Source organism: Pseudophryne corroboree (assembly GCF_028390025.1).
Source record: "Pseudophryne corroboree isolate aPseCor3 chromosome 3 unlocalized genomic scaffold, aPseCor3.hap2 SUPER_3_unloc_41, whole genome shotgun sequence".
NCBI lineage: Eukaryota > Metazoa > Chordata > Amphibia > Anura > Myobatrachidae > Pseudophryne > Pseudophryne corroboree.
The window spans coordinates 322,832-346,653 of NW_026967532.1; the positions used below are offsets into that span (position 1 = coordinate 322,832).

General features: G+C 48.8%; 2 protein-coding genes across 2 annotated transcripts in view; one reads left to right on the forward strand and one right to left on the reverse strand.

Moving 5' to 3' along the window:
* The window catches only part of LOC134984242 (zinc finger protein 585A-like), a 225,631-nt gene extending 208,360 nt beyond the window's left edge, over positions 1-17,271 (reverse strand). Inside the window, exons 1-3 of the mRNA XM_063949869.1 lie at positions 17,223-17,271; positions 17,003-17,104; positions 16,305-16,844 (exon numbers count right to left, since the gene is read on the reverse strand). Of these exons, the coding sequence (XP_063805939.1) occupies positions 16,305-16,844; positions 17,003-17,104; positions 17,223-17,256 (676 nt within the window). The 5' untranslated portion in view covers positions 17,257-17,271. The remainder of the gene's footprint in view (positions 1-16,304; positions 16,845-17,002; positions 17,105-17,222) is intronic.
* LOC134984241 (oocyte zinc finger protein XlCOF29-like) overlaps positions 1-23,822 on the forward strand; it is a 460,434-nt gene that overhangs the window by 258,299 nt on the left and 178,313 nt on the right. The gene's annotated exons all lie outside the window — the stretch shown is intronic.

A 23,822-nucleotide genomic window follows, 5' to 3' on the forward strand; every position in this document is an offset into this window, starting at 1 on the left:
GTATAGTTTCCTTTTGTATTGTTTTACTGACCTACAGATTCCTACTGTATTGTCTTACTGACCTACAGTTTCTTACTGTATTATCTTACTGTACTAGTTTCCTAATATATTGTCTTACTGACTTATAGGATTCTACTGTATTGTCTTAGTGACCTATAGTTTCTTCTGCACTGTCTTACTGACCAATAGTTTCTTACTGTATTGTCTTACTGACCTATAGTTTCTTATTGTATTGTATAACTGATCTATCATTTCCTAATTCTACTGTATTGTCTTAATGACCTATAGTTTCTTCTGTATTGTCTTAGTGACCTATAGTTTCTTATTGTATTGTATAACTGATCTATCATTTCCTAATTCTACTGTATTGTCTTAATGACCTATAGTTTCTTCTGTATTGTCTTAGTGACCTATAGTTTCCTACTGTATTGTCTTAGTGACCTATAGTTTCCTACTGTATTGTCTTAGTGACCTATAGTTTCCTACTGTATTGTCTTAGTGACCTATAGTTTTCTACTGTATTGTCTTACTGACCTATAGTTTCCTACTGTATTGTCTTAATTACCTATAGTTTCCTACTGTATTGTCTTACTGACCTATAGTTTCTTCTGTATTGTCTTAGTGACCTATAGTTTCCTACTGTATCGTCTTAGTGACCTATAGTTTCCTACTGTATTGTATTACTGACCTAAAGTTTCCTTTTGTATTGTCTTAATTACCTATAGTTTCTTCTGTATTGTCTTATTGACCTATAGTTTCTTAATGTATTGTCTAACTGACCTATAGTTTCCTACTGTATTGTCTTACTGACCTATAGTTTCTTACTGTATTGTCTTACTGACGTATAGTTTTTACAGTATTGTCTTACTGACCTATAGTTTCCTACTGTATTGTCTTACTGACCTACAGTTTCCTACTGTATTGTCTTACTGACCTATAGTTTCTTAATGTATTGTCTAACTGACCTATAATTTCCTACTGTATTGTCTTACTGACCTATACTTTCATTCCTGTATTGTCTTACTGATGTATAGTTTCCTACTGTATTGTCTTAGTGACCTATAGTTTCCTACTGTATTGTCTTAGTGACCTATAGTTTTCTACTGTATTGTCTTACTGACCTATAGTTTCCTACTGTATTGTCTTAATTACCTATAGTTTCCTACTGTATTGTCTTACTGACCTATAGTTTCTTCTGTATTGTCTTAGTGACCTATAGTTTCCTACTGTATCGTCTTAGTGACCTATAGTTTCCTACTGTATTGTATTACTGACCTAAAGTTTCCTTTTGTATTGTCTTAATTACCTATAGTTTCTTCTGTATTGTCTTATTGACCTATAGTTTCTTAATGTATTGTCTAACTGACCTATAGTTTCCTACTGTATTGTCTTACTGACCTATAGTTTCTTACTGTATTGTCTTACTGACGTATAGTTTTTACAGTATTGTCTTACTGACCTATAGTTTCCTACTGTATTGTCTTACTGACCTACAGTTTCCTACTGTATTGTCTTACTGACCTATAGTTTCTTAATGTATTGTCTAACTGACCTATAATTTCCTACTGTATTGTCTTACTGACCTATACTTTCATTCCTGTATTGTCTTACTGATGTATAGTTTCCTACTGTATTGTCTTACTGACCTAGTTTACTACTGTATTGTCTTATTAACCTACAGCTTCTTACTTTGTCCTAATGACTTATAGTTTCCTACTGTATTGTCTTACTGACCTATAGTTTCTTACTGTATTGTCTTACTGACCTATAGTTTCTTACTGTATTGTCTTACTGACCTATAGTTTCCTTCTGTATCGTCTTAGTGACCAACATGGATGCTCATGTGGGATTACTAGGAGGTGACACGGACGCTCATGTGGGATTACTAGAGGTGACACGGACGCTCATGTGGGATTACTAGAGGTGACACGGACGCTCATGTGGGATTACTAGAGGTGACACGGACGCTCATGTGGGATTACTAGAGGTGACACGGACGCTCATGTGGGATTAGTAGAGGTGACATGGACGCTCATGTGGGATTAGTAGAGGTGACATGGACACTCATGTGGGATTAGTAGAGGTGACATGGACACTCATGTGGGATTAGTAGAGGTGACACGGACGCTCATGTGGGATTACTAGAGGTGACATGGACACTCATGTGGGATTACTAGAGGTGACATGACGCTCATGTGGGATTACTGGAGGTGACATGGGCTTTGCAATAATAAAACAGCAAAGAAGAGAAAGTGCTGTCCTGTTTGTGCACTAATAAATAATATATAACCTTTATTAAGTACAGTAAAGTATGTAAGATAAATCAGTGATATATTAAACACAAAGGTAAATGTATAAAGGTGAATAAAGTAATAAAGAAACAAGTGTATTTGTTGTTACACATTGGCATGTATATTATATTGGGTGATAATTGATTCAGTGCTGGTAATCCTGTTCAGTAAGAATATATTAATATATTACACCCATATGAGGATGGGATAAATTACATTCAATTATATTGTGGCAGAGTTTCCTCCAGCGGTAATCTCAATGTAACATCATACTGTATGTATAAACACTTTATGGGGGGGATTCAGTTAATTACAAAAACTCCCTATCCAATTAACCTTAAAAGGTATCCAGATGTATGACCTGTTTATACATGAAGATATTGATTATTGTATTATAGGGTGTAATGACTTGGTCACCATGGTGACTGCCCAGCCAGGTAAGCTATCCTGTGTCTCTTTGGCAGTGTTGCTGTGTGACCTACAGGAAGTCCCAAGGCTGACACCCCACACTGCCCCCTCTCTCACTGGAGGCCATGAACAGCTGAAGGGGCTCTGACATCACAAATGACTGCAAGGGGTTAATAGCGACCAGTTTTATTGCCCCGAGATGCAAAACCCCTGTCAATGTGATGGAGTCGGCTTTATTCTAACCTTGTCTTTGTCAGACAGCCAGGCACCAAAATCTGCAGGGGTAAGTGGGGAAAAACAGACTGTTCTGTAGCCAGTCCCTTCATTCATATCACCCAAAGCTAGGCCTCAACGGTGTCACCCATCAGGTAAAAGCAGAGGTCTTATAATGGCAAACCGAGGACTTTATATGTTATCTCAGATCACTTCCTGAAACCTGAGATACTGGAACTGTGGAGTCTTGGTTCCTGTCCAGGGTACTCCTCAGGCCAAAGTGGTTTGGACATGGTAAGGTTCTCAGAGTGTGGTTAATACTGCTGGCCATTCTGTATGTAGTGTATATAGATTGTATTTACTGATGTTACATGTATATCCTGTGTGTGTAATATAGAGGTATCGTTTGTATCTTTGCTATTGTGTGTCCTGTGTGATCTGTAGGACTTGGAGAAGGAACCAGGTGTTAGTTTGGCACATACATAGACCTAGGACCTTCACATTTGGTGGCAAGCAGTGGGTATTGCACAACTACACCTTCCCATTTGCCGATATGGAAGATGGACACCTATTAACCAGCTGGCAGGGGATCTATGAGGACTGTGTCCAAGAGGAGATAACCATGGATGGGGTATTATTGTCCTACTTCCTGACCACCAGTGGAGGGTGGCATCATGCCCCAGGCTGACCAGTATATTCAGCTGACAAGACAATTATGAATTATTGTTCCCACTTAGCAATTTAGAGAGTGAGGAGCTGAAATCTGAGAGCTGGTCTGTACCTTGTGGATTAGAAAGGACACGTGTATCAGAGGCTGATAACCCAAGATCAGAGCAGGAACTAGATGGGGATATGTTGCGCTACTGTAAGCCCCATAAAAGTTTTGTGGACTGTAACTATGTCAGCACTAGGAGACATCCAAGCAAATGCTGATACAGTGGATGTTAGGAGACAACACTTGCACCCCAGTCTTCTCTGTGATGTAGAAGACTCAAGTCTAGCCAGCATAGCACAGAGGAGAGAAAGGGATAATGCACCTGGGGTCATGAAGGAGATGCCAGCAAGACTAAGAATAGCATTCAGCCAGGCCCTCAGCCGGTCAGGCTGGGAGAGGTGAGCGATCTGGGGAAGATGGAGGATCCCCCAGGTGACATCCAGCAATAATCACTGAGGGGGCAACAGTGATGTAAGGCCCAAAGGATGGGGTAGGGGCTGTTGAGGGGATAGCATAAGAAGATCTGCAGATACCCCTTGCAGCCAACTTGTGCTGTTGGTAACTGCAGACGAAGGTCCTCAACCGTTGCCTACCACTGCCAGGTTTCTGGATACGGGCCTGCTGATGCAGATTACGCTCCATGGAAAAGTGATTTATAGTAAAAGGACTGAGTTCCCAGTGCTTGGAGGGTTATATTATTGCCATATGTATCCTGTTTCTGATGGATGATGGAACCATCAGTATATGGACTAGAGCGGCAGGGATGTAAGGAGCATGAAGAGAGTTCCCTTTGTAAATTCTCCATACAGGGAAGTTACCCATTGCAATGGCTGACATGGAGGATGAAGAGGGAAAACACTGCTGTCTCCAAGCTTGCGGAAACCATTTCCAATATCCATATGCATGCCTGGCAAGGGTACAAAGGGAACCCCTGTACTGGACCTCAAAGTGCCAAGGGGTCCCAAGCAACAAGATCACTAGACAAATTCAATTTGTAACACGCTGGCCGGCAGAGCAAAAAATAAGAATTTACTCACCGGTAATTCTATTTCTCGTAGTCCGTAGTGGATGCTGGGACTCAGTCAGGACCATGGGGATTAGCGGCTCCGCAGGAGACAGGGCACAAAAATAAAAGCTTTAGGATCAGGTGGTGTGCACTGGCTCCTCCCCCTATGACCCTCCTCCAAGCCTCAGTTAGGATACTGTGCCCGGACGAGCGTACACAATAAGGAAGGATTTATGAATCCCAGGTAAGACTCATACCAGCCACACCAATCACACCGTACAACCTGTGATCTGAACCCAGTTAACAGTATGATAACATCGGAGCCTCTGAACAGATGGCTCCCAACAATAACAACCCGATTTTGTAACAATAACTATATACAAGTATTGCAGACAATCCGCACTTGGGATGGGCGCCCAGCATCCACTACGGACTACGAGAAATAGAATTACCGGTGAGTAAATTCTTATTTTCTATGACGTCCTTGTGGATGCTGGGACTCCGTCAGGACCATGGGGATTATACCAAAGCTCCCAAACGGGCGGGAGAGTGCGGATGACTCTGCAACACCGAATGAGAGAACTCCAGGTCCTCCTTAGCCTGGGTATCAAATTTGTAGAATTTTACAAACGTGTTCTCCCCTGACCACGTAGCTGCTCGGCAAAGTTGTAATGCCGAGACCCCTCGGGCAGCCGCCCAAGATGAGCCCACCTTCCTGGTGGAATGGGCATTTACAGATTTAGGCTGTGGCAGGCCTGCCACAGAATGTGCAAGTTGGATTGTGCTACAAATCCAACGAGCAATCGTCTGCTTAGACGCAGGAGCACCCAACTTATTGGGCGCATACAGTACAAACAGCGAGTCAGATTTCCTGACTCCAGCCGTCCTTGAGATATATATTTTTAATGCTCTGACAACGTCCAGCAACTTGGAATCCTCCAAATCGCTAGTAGCCGCAGGCACCACAATAGGCTGGTTCAAATGAAATGCTGAAACCACCTTAGGGAGAAAATGAGGACGCGTCCTCAGTTCTGCCCTATCCGAATGGAAAATCAGATATGGGCTTTTGTACGATAAAGCCGCCAATTCTGATACTCTCCTGGCTGAAGCCAGGGCCAGTAGCATGGTGACTTTCCATGTAAGGTATTTCAAATCCACCGATTTGAGTGTCTCAAACCAATGGGATTTGAGAAAATCCCAAACTACATTGAGATCCCACGGTGCCACTGGAGGCACAACCGGGGGCTGTATATGTAGTACTCCTTTGACAAAAGTTTGGACTTCAGGCACTGAAGCCAATTCTTTCTGGAAGAAAATCGACAGGGCCGAAATTTGAACCTTAATGGACCCCAATTTGAGGCCCATAGACAATCCTGTTTGCAGGAAATGTAGGAATCGACCCAGTTGAAATTCCTCCGTCGGGGCCCTCCTGGCCTCACACCACGCAACATATTTTCTCCAAATGCGGTGATAATGTTGTGCGGTCACTTCCTTCCTGGCCTTAATTAGGGTAGGAATAACTTCCTCTGGAATGCCTTTTTCCTTTAGAATCCGGCGTTCAACCGCCATGCCGTCAAACGCAGCCCCGGTAAGTCCTGGAATAGACAAGGTCCCTGCTGAAGCAGGTCCCCTCTGAGAGGTAGAGGCCACGGATCTTCCGTGAGCATCTCTTGAAGTTCCGGGTACCAAGTCCTTCTTGGCCAATCCGGAGCCACGAGTATTGTTCTTACTCCCCTTTGCCGTATAATTCTCAGTACCTTTGGTATGAGAGGCAGAGGAGGAAACACATACACTGACTGGTACACCAACGGTGTTACCAGAGCGTCCACAGCTATTGCCTGAGGGTCTCTTGACCTGGCGCAATACCTGTCCAGTTTTTTGTTTAGGCGGGACGCCATCATATCCACCTTGGGTTTTTCCCAACGGTTCACAATCATGTGGAAAACTTCTGGATGAAGTCCCCACTCTCCCGGGTGTAAGTCGTGTCTGCTGAGGAAGTCCGCTTCCCAGTTGTCCACTCCCGGAATGAACACTGCTGACAGTGCTATCACGTGATTTTCCGCCCAGCGAAGAATCCTTGCGGCTTCTGTCATTGCACTCCTGCTTCTTGTGCCGCCCTGTCTGTTTACGTGGGCGACTGCTGTGATGTTGTCCGACTGGATCAACACCGGCTGACCCTGAAGCAGAGGTTTTGCCAGGCTTAGAGCATTGTAAATCGCTCTTAGCTCCAGTATATTTATGTGAAGAGACATTTCCAGGTTTGACCACACTCCCTGGAAGTTTCTTCCCTGTGTGACTGCTCCCCAGCCTCTCAGGCTGGCATCCGTGGTCACCAGGACCCAGTCCTGTATGCCGAATCTGCGGCCCTCTAACAGATGAGCACTCTGCAACCACCACAGCAGAGACACCCTTGTCCTTGGAGACAAGGTTATCCGCTGATGCATCTGCAGATGCGATCCGGACCATTTGTCCAGCAGATCCCACTGAAAAATTCTTGCGTGGAATCTGCCGAAAGAAATCGCTTCGTAAGAAGCCACCATCTTCCCCAGGACTCTTGTGCATTGATGCACAGATACTTTTCCTGGTTTTAGGAGGTTCCTGACAAGTTCGGATAACTCCCTGGCTTTCTCTTCCGGAAGAAACACCTTTTTCTGGACAGTGTCCAGAATCATTCCCAGGAACAGCAGACGTGTCGTCGGGGTCAATTGAGATTTTGGAAAATTCAGAATCCAGCCGTGTTGCTGAAGCACTACTTAGGTTAGTCCTACTCCGACTTCCAGCTGTTCTCTGGACCTTGCCCTTATCAGGAGATCGTCCAAGTAAGGGATAATTAATACGCCTCTTCTTCGCAGAAGAATCATCATTTCGGCCATTACCTTGGTAAAGACCCGAGGTGCCGTGGACAATCCAAACGGCAGCGTCTGAAACTGATAATGACAGTTTTGCACCACGAACCTGAGGTACCCTTGATGTGAAGGGCAAATTGGGACATGCAGGTAAGCATCCTTTATGTCCAGGGACACCAGAAAGTCCCCTTCTTCCAGATTCGCTATCACTGCTCTGAGTGATTCCATCTTGAACTTGAATTTTTGTATGTACAGGTTCAAAGATTTCAGATTTAGAATAGGTCTTACCGAGCCGTCCGGCTTCGGTACCACAAATAGTGTGGAATAATACCCCTTTCCCTGTTGTAGAAGGGGTACCTTGACTATCACCTGCTGAGAATACAGCTTGTGAATGGCTTCCAATACCGTCGCCCTGTCTGAGGGAGACGTTGGCAAAGCAGACTTTAGGAACCGGCGAGGGGGAGACTTCTCGAATTCCAACCTGTAACCCTGAGATACTACCTGCAGGATCCAGGGGTCCACTTGTGAGTGAGCCCACTGCGCGCTGAAATTCTTGAGTCGACCCCCCACCGCTCCTGAGTCCGCTTGTAAAGCCCCAGCGTCATGCTGAGGGCTTTGCAGAACCCGGGGAGGGCTTCTGTTCCTGGGAAGGAGCTGCTTGCTGCACTCTCTTACCCTTTCCTTTGCCTCGGGGCAGATATGACTGTCCTTTTGCCCGCTTGTTCTTATAGGACCGAAAGGACTGCGGCTGAAAAGACGGTGTCTTTTTCTGTTGGGAGGAGACCTGAGGTAAAAAGGTGGATTTCCCGGCTGTTGCCATGGCCACCAAATCCGATAGACCGACCCCAAATAATTCCTCCCCTTTATACGGCAATACTTCCATATGCCGTTTGGAATCCGCATCACCTGACCACTGTCGCGTCCATAAACTTCTTCTGGCAGATATGGACATCGCACTTACCCTCGATGCCAGAGTGCAAATATCCCTCTGAGCATCTCGCATATAAAGGAAAGCATCCTTTAATTGCTCTATAGTTAATAAAATACTGTCCCTATCCAGGGTATCAATATTTTCAGTCAGGGAATCCGACCAGACCACCCCAGCAATGCACATCCATGCTGAGGCGATGGCTGGTCGCAGTAAAACACCAGTATGTGTGTATATACTTTTTAGGGTAGTTTCCAGCCTCCTATCAGCTGGAACCTTGAGGGCGGCCGTTTCAGGAGACGGTAACGCCACTTGTTTTGATAAGCGTGTCTTATCAAAACAGCCTTATCCACCCTAGGGGGTGTTTCCCAGCGCGCCCTAACCTCTGGCGGGAAAGGGTATAATGCCAATAACTTCTTTGAAATTAGCAATTTTCTATCTGGGTTAACCCACACTACATCACATACATCATTCAATTCCTCTGATTCAGGAAAAACTACAGGTAGTTTTTTCACACCCCACATAATACCCCTTTTTGTGGTACTTGCAGTATCAGAGATATGTAAAGCCTCCTTCATTGCCGTGATCATATAACGTGTGGTCCTACTGGAAAATACGTTTGTTTCTTCACCGTCGACACTAGATTCAGTGTCCGTGTCTGGGTCTGTGTCGACCGACTGAGGTAAAGGGCGTTTTACAGCCCCTGACGGTGTCTGAGACGCCTGTACAGGTACTAACTGGTTTTCCGGCCGTCTCATGTCGTCAACAGATTTTTGTAATGTGCTGACATTATCCCGTAATTCCATAAACAAAGCCATCCATTCCGGTGTCGACTCCCTGGGGGGTGACATCACCATTACCGGCAATTGCTCCGCCTCCACACCAACTTCGTCCTCATACATGTCGACACACACGTATCGACACACAGCAGACACACAGGGAATGCTCTAATGAAGACAGGACCCCACTAGCCCTTTGGGGAGACAGAGGGAGAGTTTGCCAGCACACACCCAAGCGCTATAATATATATGGGAACAACCCTATAGAAGTGTTGTATCCTTATAGCTGCTTAAATATAGTAATATCGCCAAAAAATGTGCCCCCCCCTCTCTATTTTACCCTGTTTCTGTAGTGCAGTGCAGGGGAGAGTCCTGGGAGCCTTCCTCACAGCGGAGCTGAGCAGGAAAATGGTGCAGTGTGCTGAGGAGAATAGGCCACGCCCCCTATAACGGCGGGCTCTTCTCCCGGAGATTGTGATATATGGCAGGGGTTAAATACATCCATATAGCCTCAAGGGCTATATGTGATGTATTTTAGCCATAAAAAAGGTATTATACATTGCTGCCCAGGGCGCCCCCCCCAGCGCCCTGCACCCTCAGTGACCGCTGGTGTGAAGTGTGCTGACAACAATGGCGCACAGCTGCAGTGCTGTGCGCTACCTCATGAAGACTGAAAAGTCTTCTGCCGCCTGTTTCTGGACCTCTGGACCTCTTCGTCTTCGGCATCTGCAAGGGGGGTCGGCGGCGCGGCTCCGGGACCGGACTCCATGGCTGGGCCTGTGTTCGATCCCTCTGGAGCTAATGGTGTCCAGTAGCCTAAGAAGCCAATCCATCCTGCACGCAGGTGAGTTCACTTCTCTCCCCTAAGTCCCTCGATGCAGTGAGCCTGTTGCCAGCAGGACTCACTGAAAATAAAAAACCTAATAACTTTTTCTAAGCATCTCTTTAAGAGAGCCACCTAGATTGCACCCTGCTCGGACGGGCACAAAAACCTAACTGAGGCTTGGAGGAGGGTCATAGGGGGAGGAGCCAGTGCACACCACCTGATCCTAAAGCTTTTATTTTTGTGCCCTGTCTCCTGCGGAGCCGCTAATCCCCATGGTCCTGACGGAGTCCCAGCATCCACAAGGACGTCAGAGAAATATGAAAAAACAAACAAAAGTGTCTCACCCATAGTGCTCGTGTCTCACCCATAGTGCTCATGTGTCTCACCCATAGTGCTCATGTGTCTCACCCATAGTGCTCATGTGTCTCACCCATAGTAAGCATGCGTCTCACCCATAGTAAGCATGCGTCTCACCCATAGTAAGCATGTGTCTCACCCATAGTAAGCATGCGTCTCACCCATAGTGCTCATGTGTCTCACCCATAGTGCACATGTGCAAAAATGGGATTTTAATACCTACCGGTAAATCCTTTTCTCTTAGTCCGTAGAGGATGCTTCAAGAACCATGGAGTATAGACGGGATCCGCAGGAGACATGGGCACTTTAAGACTTTAAAAGGGGTGTTAACTGACTCCTCCCTCTATGCCCCTCCTCCAGACTCCAGTTATAGGAACTGTGCCCAGGGAGACGGACATTTAGAGGAAAAGGATTTATTTAATTTTAAACTAAGGTGAGATACACACCAGCTCACACCTCAAACACGCCGTACAACATGGCAGTCAACAACAACGCATGCAACGGCATGACCAACCTCAGCCACAGACTGACTGTACTTAACTCAACATGAGAGTAACCATAACCAATAACTGCAGGACAGTACGCACTGGCACGGGCGCCCAGCATCCTCTACGGACTAAGAGAAAAGGATTTACCGGTAGGTATTAAAATCCTATTTTCTCATACGTCCTAGAGGATGCTGGGGATGCTTCAAGAACCATGGGGTTTATACCAAAGCTCTAGAACGGGCGGGAGAGTGCGGATGACTCTGCAGCACCGATTGACCAAATAAGAGGTCCTCCTCAGCCAGGGTATCAAACTTGTAAAACTTCGCAAAGGTGTTTGATCCTGACCAAGTAGCTGCTCGGCAAAGCTGTAATGCCGAGACCCCTCGGGCAGCCACCCAGGATGCGCCCACCTTTCTGGTAGAGTGGGCCTTAACCGATTTTGGTAACAGCAATCCTGCTGTAGAATGAGCCTGCTGAACCATATTACAGTTCCAGCGTGCAATAGTCTGCTTGGAAGCAGGAGCCCCCAATCTTGGTGGGAGCATACAGGACAAACAGAGCCTCTGTTTTCCTAATCTGAGCCGTTCTGGCGACATAGATTTTCAAAGCTCTGACCACATCGAGAGACGTCGATTCCGCCAAGGCATCAGTAGCCACTGGCACCACAATAGGCTGGTTTACGTGAAACGATGAAACCACTTTTGGCAGAAATTGCTGACGAGTTCTCAACTCCGCTCTATCTACATGGAAGATTAAATAGGGGCTTTTTAGTGAGACAAAGCCGCTAACTCAGACACTCGCCTTGCGTATGCCAAGGCCAACAGCATGACTACTTTCCAAGTAAATAATTTCAACTCAACCTTACGTAAAGGTTAAAACCAATGAGATTGCAGGAATTGCAACACCACATTAAGATCCCATGGTGTCACTGGGGGCACAAAGGGAGGTTGGATGTGCAGCACGCCTTTCACGAGAGTCTGAACTTCTGGAAGGAGGCCAATTATTTTTGAAAGAAAATGGATAAGGCCAAAATTTGTACTTTAATGAAGCCTAACTTTAGGCCCGCATCCACACCTGCTTGCAGAAAATGGAGAAAACGCCCCAGCTGGAATTCCTCTATAGGAGCCTTCTTGGATTCACACCAAGACACACATTTTTTCCAAATACGGTGATAATGTTTCGCCTTCACTTCTTTTCTAGCCTGAAAAAGTGTGGGAATGACTTCACTGGGAATACCTTTTCGGGCTAGGATTTGGCGTTCAACTGCCATGCCGTCAAACGCAGCCGCGGTAAATCTTGATACACGCACGGCCCTTGCTGTAACAGGTCCTCTCGTAGAGGAAGAGGCCAGAGATCTCCTATGAGTAATTCCTGAAGATCCGGATACCAGGCCCTCCTTGGCCAGTCTGGAACAATGAGTATTGCATGAACCCTTGCTCTTCTTATGACCTTTCACACTTTTGGAATGAGTGGAAGTGGAAGGAACACATAGAACGGTTGAAACACCCACGGTGTCCACCGCTATTGCTTGAGGGTCCCTCGACCTGAAACAATATCTCTGAAGCTTCTTGTTGAGGCGAGACGCCATCATGTCTATTTGAGGAATTCCCCAACGACTTGTCACTTCTGCAAAGACCTCTTGATGAAGACCCCACTCTCCTGGATGGAGATCGTGTCTGCTGAGGAAGTCTGATTCCCAGTTGTACACGCCTGGAATGAAGACCACTGACAGAGCGCTTGCATGTCTTTCTGCCCAGCGGAGAACTTTTATGGCCTCTGCCATTTCCGTTCTGCTCTTTGTTTCGCCCTGGCGGTTTATATGCGCCACTGTTGTTATGTTGTCCGACTGAATCAAGACGGGCAGACCGCGCAGAAGATGTTCCGCTTGCAGAAGCCCGTTGTAGATGGCCCTTAATTCCAGAATGTTTATGTGCAGACAAGCTTCCTGGATTGACCATTTTCCCTGGAAATTTTCCCCGTGTGACTGCTCCCCAGCCTCGGAGACTTGCATCCGTGGTCACCAGGATCCAATCCTGAATCCCGAACCTGTGACCCTCTAGGAGATGAGAGCTGTGCAGCAACCACAGAAGGGAGATTCTGGTCCTGGAGGACAGGATTATTTTCCGGTGCATGTGTAGGTGAGACGCGGACCACTTGTCCAACAGATCCCACTGAAACACCCTGGCATGGAATCTGCTAAACTGAATGGCCTCGTAGGCCGCCACCATCTTCCCCAGCAACCGAGTGCATTGATGAATCGACCCTCTTGCCGGTTTCAGAATCTGTTTGACCATGTTCTGAATTTCCAGAGCCTTTTCCACTGGAAGAAAGACTCTCTGCAATTGTGTATCCAGAATCATACCCAGGAATGACAGCCGTGTTGTCGGAACCAACTGTGACTTTGGCATGTTTAGGAGCCAACCATATTGTTGCAGAATTGTCAGGGAGAGCGTCATGTTCTGCAGTAATTGCTCCTTAAATCTCGCCTTTATCAGGAGATCGTCCAAGTACGGGATAATTGTGACTCCCTGCTTGCGCAGGACTACCATAATTTCCGCCATTACTTTGGTGAAAATTCTAGGAGCCGTGGACAGACCAAACGGCAACGTCTGAAACTGATAATGGAAATCCTGCATTTCAAAACTCAGATAAATGGGAACACGCAAGTAGGCATCCTTTATATCTACCGACACCATAAAATCCCCCTCCTCCAGACTGGAGATCACTGCCCGGAGAGATTCCATCTTGAATTTCCTTAGGTAGAAATTGAGGTATTTGAGGTTCAGGATAGGCCTGACTGAGCTGTCTGGCTTCGGGACCACAAACAGGCTGGAATAAAAGCCTTCGCCCTGTTGCGACAGGGGAAACCTGACAATGACCTGATTTAGACACAATTTTTGTATTGCATCGCATACCACCTCCCTGTCCTGAAGAGAAGCTGGTAAGGCCGATTTGAAAAATTGGTGAGGGGGGGGGGGGGGGGAACGTCTTGAAACTCTAGCTGGGACACTATTTCCAAAACCCATGGGTCTAGGGCCGAACGAGCCCAGAACGGACTGAAGAGTTTGAGACGTGCCCCCACCGGTGCCGACTCCTCCAGAGGAGCCCCAGCGTCATGCGGTGGATTTGGTAGAAGCCGGGGAGGAAGTCTGCTCTTGGGAACTTGCCGCAGCCGGCGACCTTTTTCCCCTTCCTCTTCCCCTTGAAGGAAGGAAGTCTCTCTGCCTTTTTTGTACTTACTGGGACGAAAGGACTGCACCTGATAGTGGTGCGTTTTCTTTTGTTACGCAGGAACATAAGGTAAAAATTACGACTTACCCGCGGTAGCCGTAGATACCAGGTCAGTGAGACAGTCACCAAACAAGACACCACCTTTATACGGCAAAGACTCCATAGCCTCCTTAGAGTGAGCATCAGCATTCCATTGATGAATCCACAATGCTCACCTGGCTGAGACTGCCATGGCATTGGCCCTCGATCCCAAGAGGCCAATATCCGTTGCAGCTTCCTTTGGGTAGGCTGCAGCATCCCTGATATGACCTAGTGTCAAAAGAACGCTATCCATATCCAGAGTATCTATATCAGATGACAAGTTATCTGCCCATTTTTCAATAGTGCTACTCACCCATGCCGATGCCACAGCAGGTCTGAGCAGCGTACCCGTAGTGACATAAATGGATTTTAATGTATTTTCCTGCTTACGATCCGCAGGTTCCTTTAGGGCTGCCGTTTCGGGGGACGGCAGCGCCACCTTTTTGGACAGCCGTGACAGAGCTTTGTCCACAGTGGGGGGTGACTCCCACTTTTCCCTATCCCCCGAGAGGAATAGATATACCGCTGGAATTCTCTTGGGAATTTGAAACTTCTTGTCAGGAGTTTTCCAAACCTTTTCACAAAGAGCGTTCAGTTCATGAGAGGGAAGAAACATTACCTCAGGTCTCTTTCCTTTATACATACAGACCCTTGTATCAGGTACAGCAGGGTCCTCAGTGATATGTAACACGTCTTTTATCGCCACAATCATGTACTGAATGCTCTTGGCCAGTTTTGGATTTCGTCTGGCATCACTATAGTCGACACTGAAGTCAGAGTCCGTGTCGGTATCTGTATCTGCTCTCTGGGTAAATGAACGCTTTTGTGAACCCCAGAGAGTCTGAACCTGGGACAACACATCCTCTACGGATTTTTTCCATGCCTGGTTCTGAGAGCCACATTCGCATTCAAAGCACTCAAAACATTTACCCAATCAGGAGTCGGCGGTGCTGACAGGGTCACTCCCACAGCCGTTTCTTTCCAGCCTCCTCCTGAGAAGAGCACTCAGCCTCAGACATGCCGACACACGTGCACCGACACCCACAAACACACTGGGCATATAGGGGACAGACCCACAGTAAAGCCTGTCAGAGGAACACAGGGAGTTTGCAGCTCACAACCCAGCGCCTAGCCCGGTTCTGAACATCTTTATATAAAGCCCCAGACCTAGTAGCGCTTTTATATTATATTAAATAGCACCAAAATAACTGTGCCCCCCCCCCCCCCCCCCTGTTTTGCACCGTTACTTGTACAGCAGTGAAGAGGAAGGCCAGCATCTCTGCAGCTCTGTGGAGAGAAAATGGTGCTGGTGAGAGCTGGGAGGTCTAAGCCACGCCCCCTCTATGGTGCGCTTCAGCCCCGCTATCTTTTTACATTTTTACACTGGCAGGGGACCGGATTCAGTGCCTAGGCACCTGAAAACCACTTTTCCCAGTCATATTGAGGGTTTACATGCTGCCCAGGGTGCCCCCCCCCCCAGCGCCCTGCACCCTGTAGTGCCACTGAGTGTGGGAGCATGGCGCGCAGCACGGCCGCTGTGCTGTACATCAAAGCCGTCACTGAAGTCTTCTGATCATCTTCTACTCACCTGTCTTCTGACTCTGCAAGGGGGGTGACGGTGGGCTCCGGGAACGAGCTAATGGTGTCCTGTAGCCTAAGAAGCAGAGCCTTGAAACTCACAGAAGTAGGTCTGCTTCTCTCCCCTAAGTCCCATGAAGCAGGGAGCCTGTAGCCAGCAGGTTTCCCTGGAAATAATAAACCTAACATAAGTCTTTTTCTGAGAAACTCTGGAGAGCTCCTCAGTGTGCATCCAGTCTCACTGGGCACAGATTCTAAACTGGAGTCTGGAGGAGCGATATAGAGGGAGGAACCAGTTCACACCCCTTTTAAAAGTCTTAAAGTGCCCATGTCTCCTGCGGATCCAGTCTATACCCCATGGTTCTCGAAGCGTTACCAGCATCCTCTAGGACGTATGAGAAAACTCTCTACATGTGATATTTGTCATGGATAGACTTGTGTTAGAAACACCCAACTGAGAACAAGGCTGATGGCGGAGGAGGGTGTAGGATAAGAGATTGCTGTAGTGACTGAGCAATGAGAAAATGTGACTTGTGTAATAAGTGTTTATTACTCACCTGTGCTGATATCTGTAGGGATCTCCTCCTCCTTACGCTGCTGATCTCCCCTCACATACGTCTCTTCTTCTCCCTCTATATCTTCTGCCTTTATATCAGTCACATACGTCTCTTCTTCTCCCTCTATATCTTCTGCCTTCATATCAGTCACATACGTCTCTTCTTCTCCCTCTATATCTTCTGCCTTTATATCAGTCACATGCGTCTCTTCTTCTCCCTCTATATCTTCTGCCTTTATATCAATCACATACGTCTCTTCTTCTCCCTCTATATCTTCTGCCTTCATATCAGTCACATACGTCTCTTCTTCTCCCTCTATATCTTCTGCCTTTATATCAGTCACATATGTCTCTTCTTCTCCCTCTATATCTTCTGCCTTCATATCAGTCACATACGTCTCTTCTTCTCCCTCTATATCTTCTGCCTTTATATCAGTCACATACGTCTCTTCATCTCCCTCTGTATCTTCTGCCTTTATATCAGTCACATATGTCTCTTCATCTCCCTCTGTATCTTCTATTTTAATATCATACAGACGTTCTACCTAAAAAAAAACAAAAAACACTATAATGACATCTGCACAGTCAGATTAGACTGAGGTGAAACAGTATAGTATCAGTGTATAAGACACACACAGCTCCTCTACAGATCATACAGTGACAGTCACTTTGGTATATTGGTGAGACCCTAAATCCCACCTACCTGATCCTCCTGTGGGATCCTGTGATTCTCCTCTGTACAATTCTGGGAATACAGAGGATGGGGACATCTCTCTGGGGTATCTCTGTTACTGGGCCCATCTGTAGGAGACACACAGTGACTGAGTACAGTGTATATATGTGATTATAAGGTGATGTGTGTATAAAGGGGCCCCCATACATGCTCTCCCCTGTACAATACAGGACAGTCTCCTCTTACCCAGTGATGTGAGGGGCCGGTGATTCTCCATCATCACGTCCTTGTACAGACCCCTGTGTTCCTCTATATACTCCCCCTCCTGCATGGAGACATAGACAGTGACATCTTGACACCTTATAGGAACCTGACACACACAGTGATAGAGTCATCACCCAGACACGTCCCCTAGTGTTACTGTATAATGTCCCATTCCCAGCAGTCACCTCTCCAGTCATCACCCAGACACATCCCCTGGTGTTACTGTATAATGTCCCATTCCCAGCAGTCACCTCTCCAGTCATCACCCAGACACATCCATTGGTGTTACTGTATAATGTCCCATTCCCAGCAGTCACCTCTCCAGTCATCACCCAGACACATCCATTGGTGTTACTGTATAATGCCCCATTCTCAGCAGTCACCTCTCCAGACATCACCCAGACACATTCCCTGGTGTTACTGTATAATGTCCCATTCCCAGCAGTCACCTCTCCAGTCATCACCCAGACACATCCATTGGTGTTACTGTATAATGCCCCATTCTCAGCAGTCACCTCTCCAGACATCACCCAGACACATTCCCTGGTGTTACTGTATAATGTCCCATTCCCAGCAGTCACCTCTCCAGTCATCACCCAGACACATCCCCCGGTGTTACTGTATAATGTCCCATTCCCAGCAGTCACCTCTCCAGTCAGCAGCTGACTGATCTTGTTGGCGAGTTCCAGGATTTTCTTTTCAATGTGTCTCACGTGTCAGTGAGTGAGGTGGAGGCACCGGGATGAGGCTCTGGGTACTTCTTCTTCCTGACACACGGGGAGGGCTGCTCGGTGTCTCACCCTCAACAGATGTCTTCTTCACTACTGTGTAACCCTGCGAAATGGGGGAGACGTCACTGTGACACTCCCAGATCCCCTCACCTCCCCAGTCATGTCCCTGTATGATCACAATGGATAAAAGTGATGTCACTGTGACGCTCCCAGACCTCCTCTCCTCCCCAGTCATGTTCCTGTATTATTACTATAGATATGTGATGTCACTGTGACGCTTCCAGATCCCCTCACCTCCCCAGTTATGTCCCTGTATTATTACTATCGTGCCAATGGACACGCTCATCCCAACACAAACATACAGTGCACCTGTCCTGTAATGGGCACACTTACCTCTGCATTATGGTTACCTCCTTTCTACTCAATGTACCTACTAAACATGCACACCAGGGACGTGCGGTGAGGTACATTTCTCAAGAGGCACTGGCTAGTACCAGAGCCAGATTTACACACAATATACGAGTCCAAGGATTATACATAGGTGCAGCAGTATATACATGTGGGCATTACACACGTGGGCAGCGGTATACACACGTGGCCATTACACACAGGGGCAGCGGTATACACACGTGGCCATTACACACAGGGGCAGCGGTATACACACGTGGGCAGCGGTATACACACGTGGCCATTACACACGTGGGCAGCGGTATACACACGTGGCCATTACACACAGGGGCAGCGGTATACACACGTGGCCATTACACACAGGGGCAGCGGTATACACACGTGGCCATTACACACAGGGGCAGCGGTATACACACGTGGCCATTACACACAGGGGCAGCGGTATACACACGTGGCCATTACACACAGGGGCAGCGGTATACACACGTGGCCATTACACACAGGGGCAGCGGTATACACACGTGGCCATTACACACAGGGGCAGCGGTATACACAAGTGGCCATTACACACAGGGGCAGCGGTATACACACGTGGCCATTACACACGTGGGCAGCGGTATACACACGCTGGCATTACACACGTGGGCAGCGGTATACACACGTGGCCAGCGGTATACACACGTGGCATTTACACACGTGGGCAGCGGTATACACACGTGGCCATTACACACGAGGGCAGCGGTATACACACGTGGCCAGCGGTATACACACGTGGCCATTACACACGTGGGCAGCGGTATACACACGTGGCCATTACACACGTGGGCAGCGGTATACACACGTGGCCATTACACACAGGGGCAGCGGTATACACACGTGGCCATTACACACAGGGGCAGCGGTATACACACGTGGCCATTACACACAGGGGCAGCGGTATACACACGTGGCCATTACACACAGGGGCAGCGGTATACACACGTGGCCATTACACACAGGGGCAGCGGTATACACACGTGGCCATTACACACAGGGGCAGCGGTATACACACGTGGCCATTACACACAGGGGCAGCGGTATACACACGTGGCCATTACACACGTGGGCAGCGGTATACACACGTGGCCATTACACACAGGGGCAGCGGTATACACACGTGGCCATTACACACAGGGGCAGCGGTATACACACGTGGCCATTACACACAGGGTCAGCGGTATACACACGTGGCCATTACACACAGGGGCAGCGGTATACACACGTGGCCATTACACACAGGGGCAGCGGTATACACACGTGGCCATTACACACAGGGGCAGCGGTATACACACGTGGCCATTACACACAGGGGCAGCGGTATACACACATGGCCATTACACACAGGGGCAGCGGTATACACACATGGCCATTACACACAGGGGCAGCGGTATACACAAGTGGCCATTACACACAGGGGCAGCGGTATACACACGTGGCCATTACACACGTGGGCAGCGGTATACACACGTGGCCATTACACACGTGGGCAGCGGTATACACACGTGGCCATTACACACGTGGGCAGCGGTATACACACGTGGCCATTACACACGTGGGCAGCGGTATACACACGTGGCCATTACACACGTGGGCAGCGGTATACACACGTGGCCATTACACACAGGGGCAGCGGTATACACACGTGGCCATTACACACAGGGGCAGCGGTATACACACATGGCCATTACACACAGGGTCAGCGGTATACACACGTGGCCATTACACACAGGGTCAGCGGTATACACACGTGGCCATTACACACAGGGGCAGCGGTATACACACGTGGCCATTACACACAGGGGCAGCGGTATACACACGTGGCCATTACACACAGGGGCAGCGGTATACACACGTGGCCATTACACACAGGGGCAGCGGTATACACACGTGGCCATTACACACAGGGTCAGCGGTATACACACGTGGCCATTACACACAGGGGCAGCGGTATATACACGTGGCCATTACACACAGGGGCAGCGGTATACACACGTGGCCATTACACACAGGGGCAGCGGTATACACACGTGGCCATTACACACAGGGGCAGCGGTATACACACGTGGCCATTACACACAGGGGCAGCGGTATACACATGTGGGCATTATACACATGTTCAGCGGTATACACATGTGGGCATTATACACAGATGCAGCGGTATACACATGTGGACATTATACACAGGTGCAGCGGTATACACATGTGGACATTATACACAGGTGCAGCGGTATACACGTGGGCATTACACACAGAGGCAGCGGTATACACATGTGGGCATTATACACAGGGGGAGTAGTATAAATTTGGTGAGTGCGGGTAAGGTAGGTGGAGGGGGGGGGGCACTGCCTCCCCTACCATAGAATTTTTACTTCTGACTACAGAAATGATTAGAATAATACAAAGATTATATTTATATGTTCTTTGTATTTTACATATACTGTATAAAGTGAAAACTGTGGTGTATACGTTAGTATGACAGGAAAAGCTCTGTCTCCCCGCAAGTCACTGATACATAGGTACACCCAACCCCGAATGTGTGGAGCGTTCTACCCTCACTTCTGCTGTGCACATTTCTCCCAACACAACCTAACTGTGACGTGTGCGCATCCTACCCTCACTTCTGTGCACACTTATCCCACCACAACCTAACTGTGATGTGTGCGCATCCTACCCTCACTTCTGCTGTGCACACTTATCCCACCACAACCTGTGATGTGTGCACCTATCAGTCACACATCCTACCCCCAATGCTGCCACCATTCACGCACCCCTCCCCCATGCAGCCACCGGTCACTGGGTGACAGGGTACAGGCAGCGGGTGGAAGGGTACAGGCAGGGGGCGGCAGGTGATGAGCAGGAGGCATTAGGAGAATGTCAGGGGCAGCAGGTGAGAGGGCATTAGGAGAATGTCAGGGGCAGCAGGTGAGAGGGCATTAGGAGAATGTCAGGGGCAGCAGGTGAGGGGGCATTAGGAGAATGTCAGGGGCAGCAGGTGAGGGGGCATTAGGAGAATGTCAGGGGCAGCAGGTGAGGGGGCATTAGGAGAATGTCAGGGGCAGCAGGTGAGGGGGCATTAGGAGAATGTCAGGGGCAGCAGGTGAGGGGGTATTAGGAGATGAGGGGGCATTAGGAGAATGTCAGGGGCAGCAGGTGAGGGGGCATTAGGAAAATGTCAGGGGCAGCAGGTGAGGGGGCATTAGGAGAATGTCAGGGGCAGCAGGTGAGGGGGGCATTAGGAGAATGTCAGGGGCAGCAGGTGAGGGGGCATTAGGAGAATGTCAGGGGCAGCAGGAGAGGGGGCATTAGGAGAATGTCAGGGGCAGCAGGAGAGGGGGCATTAGGAGAATGTCAGGGGCAGCAGGAGAGGGGGCATTATGAGAATATAAGGGCAGCAGGTGAGGGGGTATTAGGAGAATATAAGGGCAGCAGGTGAGGGGGTACTAGGAGAATGTCAGTGGCAGGAGAGGGGGCAATAGAAGAATATAGGAACAGTAGGTGAGAGGGCATTAGGAGAATGAATGGGCAGGTGTGGGGGCATTAGGAGAATGTCAGGGGCAGCAAGTGAGGGGGTATTAGGAGAATATAAGGGCAGCAGGTGAGGGTGTATAAGGAGAATGGCAGGGGCAGCAGGTGATGAGCAGGGGGTATTAGGAGAATGTCAGGGGCAGCAGGTGAGGGGGCATTAGGAGAATATAGGGGCAGCAGGTGAGGGGGCATTAGGAGAATATAGGGGTTGGTGAGAGGGAATTAGGAGAATATAGGGGTTGGTGAGGGGGCATTAGGAGAATATAGGGGTTGGTGAGGGGGCATTAGGAGAATATAGGGGTTGGTGAGGGGCCATTAGGAGAATATAGGGGTTGGTGAGAGGGCATTAGGAGAATGTCAGGGGAAGGAGAGGGGGGATTAGGAAAGGTTGAGGGCAGGAGAGGGGGTATTAGGAGAATATGGGGCAGATGAGGGGGCATTAGGAGAATTTCAGGGGCAGCAGGTGGGGGCGCATTAGGAGAATGTCAGGGGCAGCAGGTGAGGGGGCATAAGGAGGCAATAGGGGCAGGTGGGGGTAATAGGAGAATATAGGGGCAGCAGGTGAGGAAGTATTAAGAGAATGTTAGGGGTAGGAGTGGGGGTATTAGGAGAATAGAGGGGCAGCAGGGGAGGGGGCATTAGGAGAATATCAGGAACAGCTGGTACGGGGGTATTAGGACGTCAGGGGTAGCAGGTGAGGGGGTATTAGGAGAATATAGGGGTAGCAGATGAGGAGGCATTAGGAGAATGTCAGGGGCAGCAGGTGAGGGGGCATTAGTAGAATGCAGGGGCAGCAGGTGAGGGGCCATTAGGAGAATGCAGGGGCAGCAGGTGTGGGCCCATTAGGAGAATGCCAGGGGCAGCAGGTGAGGGGCCATTAGGAGAATGTCAGAGGCAGCAGGTGAGGGGGCATTAGGAGGGATTGGGGGCAGGAGAGGGGGTATTAGGTGAGGCTGGGGCCGGATGGAGGTATTAAGAGAGGATGGGGGCTGGAGACGGGGTATTAGGAGAGGTTAGGGCAGGAGAGGGGGTATTAGGAGAGGTTAGGGCAGGAGAGGGGGTATTAGGAGAGGTTGGTGCAGGAGATGGAGTATTAGGAGAGGTTGGTGCAGGAGATGGAGTATTAGGAGAGGATGGGGGCAGGAGAGGGGGTATTAGGAGAGGTTGGGGGCAGGAGAGCGGGTATTAGGAGAGGTGGGGGCAGGAGAGGGGTATTGGGAGAGGATGGGGCAGGAGAGGGGTATTGGGAGAGGATGGGGCAGGAGAGGGGGTATTAGGAGAGGTTAGGGCAGGAGAGAGGGTATTAGGAGAGGTTGGGGCAGGAGAGGGGGTATTAGGAGAGGATAGGGGCAGGAGAGGGGGTATTAGGAGAGGTGGGGGCAGGAGAGGGGTATTGGGAGAGGATGGGGCAGGAGAGGGGTATTGGGAGAGGATGGGGCAGGAGAGGGGGTATTAGGAGAGGTTAGGGCAGGAGAGAGGGTATTAGGAGAGGTTGGGGCAGGAGAGGGGGTATTAGGAGAGGTGGGGGCAGGAGAGGGGGTATTAGGAGAGGTTGGGGCAGGAGACAGGTGGGATGAGGGAACATTACCGGGAGGATGAGGCGGCAGGAGAGATCACACCGTGGACGGAGGATTGTGTACCGGAAGTGGGCGGGGCGGTATTTCCGAGCCATCGCCTGCATAGCGCATGGGATTATGGGTAGTGACTACCACGGTAACTCAGCAACCAGGAGTAGCCCCGCCCACTTACTGCCCATTGGCCGCAGCCTCCAGTCACTGCCCTGCCCTCTCATAGGCCGCAATGATCCGTCACTCATTTACCTCCCGCCCACTCACTGCCCATAGGACTTAGCTGCTCGTCACTCACCAACCCGTCCTGC